The sequence below is a fragment of the Manis pentadactyla genome, chromosome 4 (genome assembly GCF_030020395.1).
Source record: "Manis pentadactyla isolate mManPen7 chromosome 4, mManPen7.hap1, whole genome shotgun sequence".
Taxonomy (NCBI): domain Eukaryota; kingdom Metazoa; phylum Chordata; class Mammalia; order Pholidota; family Manidae; genus Manis; species Manis pentadactyla.
Window position 1 is genome coordinate 144,564,556 of NC_080022.1, and position 13,442 is coordinate 144,577,997.

General features: G+C 36.6%; 1 protein-coding gene across 8 annotated transcripts in view; it reads right to left on the reverse strand.

Moving 5' to 3' along the window:
* The window catches only part of RHOT1 (ras homolog family member T1), a 70,228-nt gene that overhangs the window by 41,720 nt on the left and 15,066 nt on the right, over positions 1-13,442 (reverse strand). For all 8 annotated transcript variants that reach the window (XM_057501120.1, XM_057501121.1, XM_057501122.1 and 5 more), the window contains 5 exons: positions 6,501-6,559; positions 4,839-4,920; positions 2,728-2,771; positions 2,336-2,389; positions 2,129-2,181 (listed from right to left, as the gene is read on the reverse strand). In XM_057501120.1, the coding sequence (XP_057357103.1) occupies positions 2,129-2,181; positions 2,336-2,389; positions 2,728-2,771; positions 4,839-4,920; positions 6,501-6,559 (292 nt within the window). The remainder of the gene's footprint in view (positions 1-2,128; positions 2,182-2,335; positions 2,390-2,727; positions 2,772-4,838; positions 4,921-6,500; positions 6,560-13,442) is intronic.

Below are 13,442 nucleotides of genomic sequence, written 5' to 3' on the forward strand. Positions count from 1 at the left end.
CTAGAACTCCATATTGCAATGGAAGTTTGCAAGCATTCATTTACACACACCCTGCACCCACCGCAGTGTGGTAACTGCAAAAAGAACTGGCCCACTAAATAGCTCAAATATTAGATTCCTAACAGAGCAAGGAGGATATCCAAAAATGTAGTGGTCTGCAGCTAAAGGTGTGCTAAGAACAATTCATGGAGATTTAAAAAAATACACATATCCAAGCCCTACTCCAAACCTACCAGTTCTAAAACACCAGGTATGAGGCAAAGGCGTCTATATTTTTGGCAAGTCCTCAGGTGAGAGTGATGAGCACTCCTAATTAAAAACCAGTGTAACAATGACCCAAGGAAGTCCAAAGAAAGAATATATGTGTAACAAATAAAAACTTGAGCATATATATGAGTCTCAGGAAAGAAGATATTGGGAAAGTTTAAGGTCTGTAAAATAAAGAAATAAACCACCTTGGACAAGTCAACTGTAAGAAAAATAAGTATGTTCATATGATTCAGGAAGGGAAAAAATACAGCCACATCTGAGAAAGCTCAATTAGATCTTCAAAGTTAAAAGCCACTTTCAGATGTACTAAAAGGGCCATGAAACTAGCCATAGAATTTTAGGCAGCCATCATAGTAAAGCCAGTTTTTTTTACAATTCAGTGGTCCAATCTGGTGCTGACAGATCCTGGCAAAACTGCCTTCTCTTAAGAGTACCCAACTGGAAAGGGCTCAAGTAATCAGCAAGAAGATCAAGTGTCAGGAGCATATGGGTATTGACTCCCCTAAGGCAACCCTGTCTAATAAACCATTCTGTGATGATGGAAGTGATCTTAATCTATACTTTTCTTCACTGCTGTAGCCACTAGCCACAAGTGGCTACTGAGCACCTGAAATGTGGCTAAGTGGGTCTAAGGAACTGAATTTGAAGTTTTTAAATTTTGCTTAAATTGTCACAACTGACAAAAGGCTACTGCGTTGAATAGTGTAGCTCAAGAGGGCCAATCTCTCCTTTCCATCTTGTCAGTAAGTCACTAGAGAGTTTAAAACCATGATATAGAGAAGCCATCAGAGGTGCAAGACAGAGTATATACAGTGCCATCTTTGGTCACAAAGTCTCCCTCCGCAAGCATGTGAGACAGGGTCAGTGACCATGTTCACCTGTTTAGAACCAAATCTTTGATGTTTCAAGGCACAAAAATGCCCAACTAAAAGAGAAGCCTAAAAAATTAAGTACCAGATATGTACAACACACAGGTATTATTAAATGTCTAATTTCCCTAACATTTAAAAAGACTCAAATGCTTTACAAATAACATGTCCAATTAAAAAATACTGCAAGAAAAATGTTTTGTTTCCACTTTCACTTTAAACTCAAAACATCTGTAACTCAGAACTACCATTCTGCTCAGAAAAACACAGAATGTGTTTTTCTTTTTCCCTATCACACATATATATTCCAAAGAATTTCAAATTCCTGCATGAATTCCTAAATGAAGATCTCTAGAGATTTTTAGAGAACCCATAAAGCACTTACACATGCATCATTTCACTGCACTCTCAAAATGTCCACATGTAGCCAAGACAGCTATTATCCTAACTCTCCATTTGCACATGAGGAAACTAAGGCTCAATGAAGTCAAAGTCTTAAAGCTCCTAAAAGACAAGCCAGGTTTCAAGGGCATTCATTTTCCTCCAAGTCCTGCGTTCTTACATACACCACACTGTGAGCAATCCATGACAAGAGGGAATACCATTCCTCATCAAAGGGGTATGTCAGGAGAGAGGTCACATACAGTACAGGTGAAGAGGAATTCTAAAGCTGAGACTTCTCCAACAGTGGTTTGAGAAGAGTAATGTAAGATTATCAAAATACTTAATGTCCGAAGCTGTGAACTACTATAGTGCCAGAGCTCTATTTTCTGCTTTGCTCTCAAATATATGTGCTGCCTCAAATAGTTCCTCCCCAAAACAGTGATGTGTAAATAGAGAGAGACCTATAGATAACATAAACGTGGCAAAATATTAAACAACTGGTGAATCTAAGTGAAGGGTTTAAGATGTTCGTTTTACTATTTCTTACAACTTTTCTCTAAGTTTGAAATTTTTCAATGTGCAAAGTTTGAGAGAAAAAAGAGTACCTGCTGTCTTTGTCTGTTCTTTCATTTATGAGAGGAATCCATCGACTTGTTACCTAAAGTGAAAATTAACAAAAGCTAAGCCATTATGAGGATCATCTTTGAAAAATACTCTGCCCCTTGAACCCCCTAAAATTCTAAATTGAGGATCAATTTTGAAACTGTCCCCATTGAAATTTAACTAAATGAAGTAAAAAAAAACATTCATACCTTATCAATAGAATGCTTGTTGTTAACAGCATAAACTATGCAGATGACATTAGCCTATAAGAAAAGTTAACAATAGTTCTTTTTAAATGATACAAATATAAACAGTAGCATTTAATTACAAACTGGTTAATACATTAGGGTCAAACGAAGAACAAAATTTTAAACTACACACACACACACACACACACACACACACAAAAAAAATAATAACCTGGCATGCCTCTAAGAAAAAAATGTTTCCTAAGGACTTGCAGCAAAAAATACATACAGTTAGCAGGAACAAAAACGCATTGGAAAAGCCCTTTTGGTAAGTGTGAGAATGAAAGAGGTAAACTCACAGAAACATCACTGTTTTCCTGAAACAAAAAAATCTACAACTGCTTTTAACTCACCTGTGATATTTCTTGATGAAGTTGATCATCACTCTGTTCTGCCTCTACAAATGACAAAGCCAAACAACAGTTTCATACCTGAACACTTCCCTAAAAATGAATGGCCAACCTAAAGTCTCTGTGACACCCATCAGCATTCCTGAAAACAGCCCACATCCCTCAGGTCATTTACACGGTGTAGCGGCAGATGAGGCAGCAAAGACAAGGACAAGCCAGGGAAAGGGAAGAGCTGAACTATGATAAGGGAGCTGGCTGGCCCTGAAAGACAAATCTACAGGAAGGTAACTCAGGCTCTAAGAGCAGAAGGCATTGTGTGATAAATCTAAGAGCAAAAGGCATTGTGTGATAAATCTAGGCTGGCATCTGATCCAGAATTGAGAAGGGTCAGGCCAAAGGGATCAGAAACCCAAGCTAGGAGGCTGGGTGTTGAAGAGTCAGAGGCTCAGACAGAGTCTGTACACACAGGGTCAATAGGTCATGTGGGAATCTGGGCAATAAAGCTTAAGATCTAGATAGCAGGTCCCAGAAGCACAACTGGAGCATGATAATGAAGAGTCAAGAATTCCCTCGTTAGCACATTTCCCTGGCTAGCACTGGTCTCAGTGGGTGGATGTGCCTATAGTTCCACAGTGCGGGGGATATGCATGATATAGCTAGAAACAAGAAGCACACAAATGTAGAGGAACAAAATTAGTGACATATTAATTTAGATGACCTTACATTAAATGTTTCCCCCACAGGCCTGTTATTTCTGACATTCAAACTAACATAATGAGTACAATAGTTTTTTAGTCTATGCTAAATAAGCCGCATTTTAAACATCTTTTCATATGTTGAGTATGAAGGCTTCATTTTCTAATACTGAAGTGAATCTACGTATATGGCTACACATATTGAAAAAGAATAGTTCTGTAAATAAAGTTATGAGACTGATTGAAGCAGAAAGCATCCAGCCCCCCTCAGCTTCTGGTATAGTGCTGCCAGTAGAAATATAATGCAAGCCATCTATGTAATTTTTAATGTCCTAGTAGTCACCGTAAAAAAAGCAAAAAGGGAAAGGTAAAATTACTTTTTTATTTCACCCAAAATACAAAAAAAATCAAAATTTCAACATGTACTCAATATGAAAAATTATTAATGATATATTCTTTTTCATACCAAGTCTTCTAAATCCACTTGTATTTTATATTTACAGCACATTTCTTTCAATTAGTCACATTTTAAATGTTCAATAGTCACATGTGTCAAACTGCACATTTCTAATGTTTCATTTTTAGAATGAATACAGAATACCAGCTTAACAAAACAAAGTTACCAATGTAGTTATACCCATTTTTTAAAATGTATTTTATTTTTTAGAGTATTTTTAGGTTCACAGCAAAACTGAGAAGGTGCAGAGATTTCCTCTATGCCTCCTGCCCCCACATAGCTTGCCTATTATCAAAATCCCCATCAGAGTGGTACATCTATTACAATTGACTCCCACCCATTTTTTTTAAGACCCACAATAAAATAATGTAATGCTAAAAAAGTAAGTACTAGTGTGTAGAAAACATTTAAATCATTAAAAGCAACAGAGACTTCTATTATATAATATAATGTGCTTCTATCATATAATATAAACAAGATGACAACTGTTTCAACTATTATTTTGGGGGGACAAAGAATGACAAATTAATGGACAAATTTAGAACTCAACAAATTCTCAAATTCAGAACTCTTTCTACATCACCACGGCATGCCTGAATGCCCAATAACAAAATTAACTGAGAACTTCTCCCTGCAAACATTCCAATTCAAGGAGGGTAATGATTCATCTACTACTTGTCATTTACTATCCCTCCTTTCTTTTCATTATTATGGAATATAATGTGGTAAATAAGGAGCACAGAACTGCAAGATGGAGGTTTTATGTGGGGTTGGGAGCAGGGGAGGAAGGGGATGTTTGGAAGGGAGATAAAAATGAGACAAGAACTGTAAATGATGATCATTTATTGCTAGAGAAAAAGGGCCATCACTCTTTAAACATTTTTTAAAGCTCAGTAAATACCTTTTTTTGAGGACTATTAAATTAACCCTACAGCTTCACCCCACAAGAGGACATTCATCACCTGAGTAATCCACGATGTGTGTTGGGACTCTCTCCGGGGTTACATCAGCTGGAATGGTGATTTCTTCTGCCCGGGGAGGAACCTTCATTTGTAAACATAGAAAAGGAAAAATATTGAGACATTACCAAACTTGTTAATAAATTATGTAATTTTATCTACATATTAGCCCCTTTTATTATTCTTACAGTTATATTTGTTATACTTTCAAATCCTTATTTTTGTGCTTTACTGATAAAATACTTTTAAAAAAATTCACATTTCTACTTGTGTGGGCAAATAACATATTAACGATACTTTAGGTGTGATGCAGCCTAAAACAATACTTAAATTAATTTGGTGTTTCAAACATTTGATTTTTAAAATGCTTTCATTCTATTTTGTTGACTGCTTAAGGTACTCTACAAATGAGGAGCTATGTTAATCCAAAACAACCCTCAAATAAAACAATAAATATTCAAAATTCATTTGTTCTAGAAGATAACTGATTGGCTACACAAGGCTTATGCTTAATGACTCCATTTTTTAGAAAGACTGATTTTATTAATCAATCAAAAACCTCATCCACACCCAAAATGACAATGCTAAAATGACACTTATAAACTAAGTTAAGCTATCACAGAAAACTTCATTATTATATCCTGAGTGATCATATGAAAATACACTTCATTTCACAAATTAAGAAATTATTTATTACTTATTTAACCATCTTATTTAAGAGACAAAATAAGCAAAAGAATCAATGAATGGTTACGTGGCAATTTCAATTGTTGAAAACATTACTACATAATGCATCAAATTCCTGTCTCAACACTGAAATTATACAGATATCCCTAACTAAGCAAGGTAAAGAAAGGGTAAATGCAAACAGTGATATTAATAAGACCTACTATGTGAAGAAAGAGAATAAAAAGAAATAATTTTCATCCCATTTGTACTGATCCCATCCCCCATAATAATATCCTAACTTTACCTAAGTCCTTAGCGAGCAGTCCCCCATACTGGAACTTCCAAGATATAAACAAATATATTGCCAGCAGTAATAAAACCACCTTACTTTTGGTGGCACCTTACCACCATTAAGTTTATCTTATTTGATACCCACAACAATCCTTTGAGGCGGGCAAAGGTGTAATGAATTAGTTTTTCACTTATAAAATGATGCAGGTGGGTAATATTAAAGATTTTGAAATATGTGTCAGAATCCTAGTGGTTCTCATGCCTCAAAGACCAGGGAGTGTCACATGGAAGGCAGGTGGGGATCCAGACCTTTCACCCTTACTTTAATTACAGGGACACTTATCTGTTTTATATTGTGGGCTTATAAGTAACATTTTATTTTTAAGAAAGGATTACACAGCTTAGACGATCTCTAACACCCCTTTCAGCTACCATCTTACATGAGACAACTAAGGCACAGCGGTGACAAATGGCCTCGCCAATGTCAAAGGCAGGAATGCAAAGGAATTAAGTGAGCTCAGACAAGTTTGATCTTTCTGCTATACTACATTACAAGGGGTGTCTTGTATAAACAAACATGAGCCTTTTAAAAAGTCACAACTGTCAGGAAACACATGCAAAAAAAGAGCAGAAGGTATTTCATTTTAAGTCAATGTTGATAAATTTAAAAAATATTAAATAGAGGCAATAAATCAAAAGGCTTACCTCTTCTGGGAACTCTTCACTGACCAGAGACATAATCAGTGAGGTCTTCCCAACTCTAGCTGTGAAAAGAAAAATCATCACTTTAGTAAAGTGTTTAGATTCTACATAAGCTCAAATTCAGAAACCACTCGGGAAAGTCTGTCAGTTGTTAGCTAAATCAAGGGCATCCAAATTACCAAGGTTTAGTACAATACTTAAAATCTTTTTTTTTCCTGCTTAGGAAAAGTTACACATACTCATTGTTTAAAACAAAAACTACCAAACATACATAAAAATAAAAATCTCCCCTAATCCCATCAACAGGTTAATATATGTAGCATCCCAGGTTTTTCCTATACTTAAATTAACATAATAATTTACAATGTAAGTTGCTAGTGAAATCACAGAATGCATATTATTTTCCAATCTTCCTTAATCACTATCATGCATTTGGGCAGTATTCCATGTCAATATATAAAAAGTGCCTGTGAGAGGGGAAGGGAAAGTTATTTAATGGATACAGAGTTTTTGGGGGGATAATGAAAAAGATTTAGCTATAGAAAGTGGTGATGGTTCTAATATCATGAACTAATTAATGCTCTTGAGTTGTACACTTATTTAAAATGTTAAATATTATGTTTTGTGTATTTTATCACAATTTTTACAAATAGCAATGATAAATCATTTTATATTAACATTTTAAGAGCTTCTGGCATTTTTTTTGATAGATGTGTAAGAATTCATCACATGATTGTCATTATTTACTAATGTACTCTAACAATGAACATTGTTCCAGTTTGCACTTTTATAAACAATGCTGCATTTCCACAGGACAAATTTCCAGATGTGGAACTCAAGTCACTACACATGATCTTTTCATTTTTAATACAGTTACATTACCTCCAAAAAAGAACAAACTAATTTATATCCTCACCAACAGAAGATCAGAATGTCTATTTTGGTACATCCTTATATTCTTTCTTTTTTAGGGTATCATATTTAAAGGCTAATAAGAGCCAAGAAACTTCCCTAATACATTTTCTGACCTAGCAATTTTTTTTATGCACAAACTTAAAAATTTTAACTTTCATTCTAAAATTTGACTTCCAATCCCATAACTATCTGATCATATAATTACTACTGTTAGACATTCAACAGCTTATCAATGAAATCCTTTTGCAATTCTAGAAGAAAACAGGCCACCTGTCTATTAATCTCTGCCAGAATAGCAAATTAGCTTCCGAAAGTAAAGTCTAAATATAAAAGAACTGGAAATTTTTTTTTTGGTATCATTAATCTACAATTACATGAAGGACATTATGTTTACTAGGCTCCCCCCTTCACCAAGTCCCCCCCACATCCCCATTCACAGTCACTGTCCATCAACATAGTAAGATGCTGTAAAATCACTACCTGTCTTCTCTGTGTTGCACAACCCTCCCCGTACCCCACCCACACTATACATGCTAATCGTAATGCCCCCTTTCTTTTTTTCCCCCGCCCTTATCCCTCCGTTCCCACCCGTCCTCCCCAGTCCCTTTCCCTTTGGTAACTATTAGTCCATTTTTGGGTTCTGTGCTTCTGCTGCTGTTTTGAAAGAACTGGAAATTTTTAACAGTTAAGAAAAGTCACATGCCTTTTTTAAATGACTAAAAGAAAGGGTGACTAAAAACACAAGTCAAGTCGGTGGAAACAATGGTAGCTGGGAAGGCAAGCACTGGTCCAAACAGCTTAGAGGTGTACCACCAACCAGCGAGTACTGTTGGTGGAGGGATACATCAGATGGTGTCGTCCCAGGTGTCTTCCAGCTCTGATTTCTACAGATCTTTTCAATTTACTTGTGTGAGAAGCCTTGGATCTTTTCCAAAAAGTGGAGAGTAAGATAACATTTCCGAGTTCCAACCATGTTGGTGAATCAGAGCCCATCACAGAACTGCTGAAACCCACTTACGGATGGCAGCTTGCCCAGCGCCCCACAGCAATTTTCAGCCTAGGGTCCAGACAGTGATTTTCTCACGGTCTCACTGAAAGGTTAGTTGCAGGCATAAAAGAACAACGCACCTCCTAGTGGCTAAAGTAGTGTTCTTTCTTATGCCACACTTCTAAAACTATTGTGAACACAGGTTCATATAATATGGAAAAGGAATGACGACCCCCTAAATACCAGCAAGCACTGCACAAATACTATGTAAGTTCATTTAAAAATTCACGGATTCACTGGTGTCTAATCCAGCAGCTCTGGTTGCATGTTTTTGTTTTTTAAAACTATTTTGAGAAAATTTCAGACCTACAGAAAAATTGCAAAAAACAGTACAAAGGAACCATGTCTATCCCTTAACTGAATTCCCCAAATGTTAACATTTTACCACATCTGCATTATCATTCCCTCTTTCTCCCTCTCCTTATATATATAGGTCCCTTTAGCCTTCAGCACCCTATCATGTATTTCCTAAAACAAGATCTTCCCTTACATAACCACAGTGCCTTGTCAAAATCAGGAAATTAACACCAATACAATTATCTAATCTACATAAGATATTCACGTCTTACCATTTGTTCCACTAATATCCTTTGTAGGAAAAAAAATTATTTTTCTTCTGTCCAGAATCAAATGTTGTACTTGGTAGTCATGTCTCTTTAGTCTCTTAATCTGGAAGTGTTCTCCAATCTTTTTATCTTTCGTGACCTTACATTTTTTAAGAATACAAGCCATTTAACTTGTAGAATATCCCTTGACTGGGTCTGTAAGATGTTAGTTATCTCATGGTTAATTTCAGGTTGTGCATTTTTGGCAGGAATGCCCCAGAAGTGATACTGTGTCCTTCTCAGTATATCACAGCAGAAGGGAGATGTTGTCAATCTGTCCCATTACCGGGATGTTAGCCATCCTCACTGGGAGGAGGTGGTGTCTGCCAGGCTTCTTCATTGTAAAGTCATTATTTTTCCCTCTGTAATTAATATATTATGAAGAGATACTTTGAGACTATGTAAATATTCTGTTTGTCATCAAATATTTGCCTACTAGTTTTAGCAGCCATTCATGATTCTTGCCTGAACCAAGTACTGCTTTAGATGCTGCTAGATGGTAGTTTTCCTATCAATCCATCTACACTAACTTTGCACTCTACTGTAAGGAAAAGCTTTCCTTTCTGATTCATCAGTATGACCTCAAGGATTCCTGTGTTCTTCTATGGGTCATAATCATTACAGTCATTACCGTCATTTTTTGGAGGTTCAAATTGTTCTGTTTTACTTTGAAAAATGGCATTTATGCAGTTATAAATCACATATAAATATACAATACGCCTGCTTTATAAGTAAACATGTTTGCACAGGAAAAAACCCTGGGAATATGTATATACCACCAGTGGTTATTACTGAAGTAAATGTAATTGCAACTTTCTTTTTTGTGCTTTTCTCCACATTTTCCCAATTTTCTACAATTATCATACATAATTTTTGATACTAGAGAAGGTCAGCAAGTACTATTCTAAGTCATATTTGTGGGGTAAAAATGGCATGTTCTAATTATCAGGGAAATGCAAATTAAAACCACAGTGAGATATCACCTCACCCAAGTTAGGACGGCCAACATCCAAAAGACAAGCAACAACAAATGCTGGTGAGGATGCGGAGAAAGGGGAACCCTCCTACACTGTTGGTGGGAATGTAAGCTAGTTAAACCATTGTGGAAAGCAATATGGAGATTCCTCAAAAAAATTAAAAATAGAAATACCACTTGACCCAGGAATTCCACTCCTAGGAACTTACCCAAAGAAAACAAGATCCCAGATTCAAAAAGACATATGCACCCCTATGTTTATCACAGCACTATTTACAATAGCCAAAATAGAGAAGAAACCCAAGTGTCCATCAGTAGAAGAATGAATAGGTGTGGTACATATACACAATGGAATATTATTCAACCATAATAAGAAAACAAATCCTACCATTGGCAACAACATGGATGGAGCTAGATGGTATTATGCTCAGTGAAATAAGCCAGATAAGCACCAAATGACTTCACTCATTTGTGGAGTATAACAACAAAGCAAAACTGAAGGAACAAAACAGCAGCAGACTCACAGACTCTAAGAAAGAACTAGCAGTTACCAAAAGGAAGGGGGTAAGGAGGGAGGGTGGGGAGGGAGGGAGAAGGGGATTAAGGGGCATTATGATTAGCACACATAATATAGGTAGGTCACAGGGAAGGCAATGTAGCACAGAGAAGACAAGTAGTGACTCTATATAGCATCTTTCTACACTGATGGACAGTGACTGCAATTGGGTGTGTGGGGGGACATGATAATATGGGTGAAACACAGTAACCACAATGTTGCTCATGTGAAACCTTCATAAGATTGTTATCAATGATACCTTAATTTTAAAAAATGCATGAAGAAAGAGTTGAAAAAAAACTGGCATGTTCTAAACAGCAACTGAAATATACTTAAAAGTTGACATGTTAAATACATTCTTTCATCCTTTCAACAAATATTTATTGAGCACTTCTGTATGCCAGGCACTACTCCAGATGCTGAAGGCACCACTGACCAAGGCATGAGGTCCTCTCTACTTTTACATTCATGGAGATTATATTCCAATGGACTTAAAAAATTCTTACCAATAAAGAACATTCTTTTACACGTCAGGATAAAAAACAAAAATTCAAAAGCCATAGCCATCCTTGACTCATACTTCCTTTGTACTTAGCATACAAGTTCTGTCAAATTTTCCTCTTGAAATTTTTAACATTCATTCTTTCCTATTTGTTCCCTCTTTTCCCTAATTATAGTACTTCTACTGAAACACCTTCCAGTTCCCAACTTTCTACCTTTTCTCCCCAGTCTCTCCTCTCATTAATCTATCAACAATAAAATTGCCAGTCCATTTTTCTCATACATCTTTTCATTTGCATAACGACTCTCCTGCTCAGAAGCCTTCCTTGACTCTTAACCACCTATCACATCAAGGTGAAACTATTCTACTGGCCTTTGAAAGTCAAAGGTAATTTAACCACAGCTCATCTATCTAATCTTGTTTCCCACTATTTCCCACATACACAATCAGCTCAAATAAGGCCATTCTGCTCTCAGAAGCACAAACAAGCCATATGAATCCTGCCTCCACACATGGTTTTGTCTAAAATATCAGTCCCTCGCTCTCCTCTACTTTTCCAGATATTAGCTCTCTTTCAAGGACAGCTGAAATTCTGCCTCATCCCTCAAGACATCCCAGGGCTACTACAGCCCCAGACTTCCTCCTTTGAACTACTCTTGTGGCACATAACTTACATCAATGTTATGAATAAAAGGTACATACTTAATATGTATGAGTCCACACTAACACAATAATCAAATATTGCAAAACACTTGGATAATGAGCCAAATTTTCTAATTGTATCGAATGTGGCACATCAACCAGACTGAACTGACCCGATGTCACGTTGCCCAAGCGCAATATTGTTGCTATAGCTTCAGTACTGCCGTTTGTGAAATTAGGCCCACCTCCTACAGCTTCTGGAACTCTGTCATTCAAAGCCTTTCATAAGAATAATGAAACAACTATGAATAATATGTAAGTGCTGGGTCAATAAAAAAAATTCTAAAGTTACTTTGTTCAATTTGTTTTTAGTAAGAACTAATTAATGTTGAAATTTCAAATAATATTAAAGAAGGATGTAATATAACAAAAAACACATCTGGTCTTTATTCCCAATTTCTGGCACAGAGCTTCAAAATCCTATGGAATTTCCTAAGTGAGAGAAGTGTCTTTTCTATAGCCTTTCAACCATACTTGAGTTTATCCTGATGAGTTGACTCATTAGGGGACCGGAGGGACTACACAGTTTCAGGATGGGGGTTGGTGGCCAAAAAAACCACCACATGATTAACAGGCTGGAACTTTCAGCCCTCCTCAAAACCCCTGGGGAAGAAAGGGGGTGTGCTGGAGCTAGTTCAATCACATGGCCAATGATCTAATCAATCATGCATACATTAAAAAGTCCTATATAAAAGCTCAGGAGAGTCTTCTGGCTGGGGACCCTATCAATGAAGCAGGAAGGTGGCAGACCCTGACACCACAGGTACAGAAGCTCCTGGGCTCAAGACCCTTCTACACTTTGCCCTATGCACCTCTTTATCTCGCTGCTCATTTGCATAATCCTAAGGATAGCACTTTCCTGAGTTCTGAAAGTCATTCTACCGAATTATATAACCTAAGGGGGCTGTGGGAAGCTCCAAATTTGTTGTCAGCCAGGAGGAAGCTGGTGTTTAAAGTAAGGGTGATCTTGTTGGGAACCATGCCCTCTAAGTTGTGGGATCTAATGCTAGTTTAGGTATGTAGTGTCAAAACTGAACAACTGAATTCTAAGACACCCAGTTAACATCAGAAAACTGTCATAATGCAGAATGCATGACAATTTTTTTTCCGTAAAAAGAAATTATGGCTCAGAAAAAACTGAGAAACACTGTAACAGACGTGTATAATAGAGTAGAAGTTCCACTCAGATGTATTTGTTCCCTGCCTGGATGAAACTAGAAAAAACACCAGAAGAGCATTTGGAGAGTATTAACATAACGCTTCTAAATGACCCGTCTCTCTTGTGCAGACTCCTCCTATTAGTTCATTTTATAAGTATTTACCTGATTGCCTTCTAAGTACAAAGTTTAATCTTATACACCATGTAGAGATAATACAGAAAATATATTAAATGATAGATAACACTTTCATAAAAAAGGTATGGATCAAGTGCCATACCCAATCAATCTAAAAAAGGAAGGGTGACTCTCAACAAATTGGGTATAGAGGGCAAGTACCTCAACATAATAAAGGCCATATATGACAAACCCACAGCCAGCATCATACTTAACAATGAGAAGCTGAAAGCTTTTCACCTAAGATCGGGAACAAGACAGGGATGCCCACTCTCCCCACTTTTATTCAACATAGAACTGGAGGTCC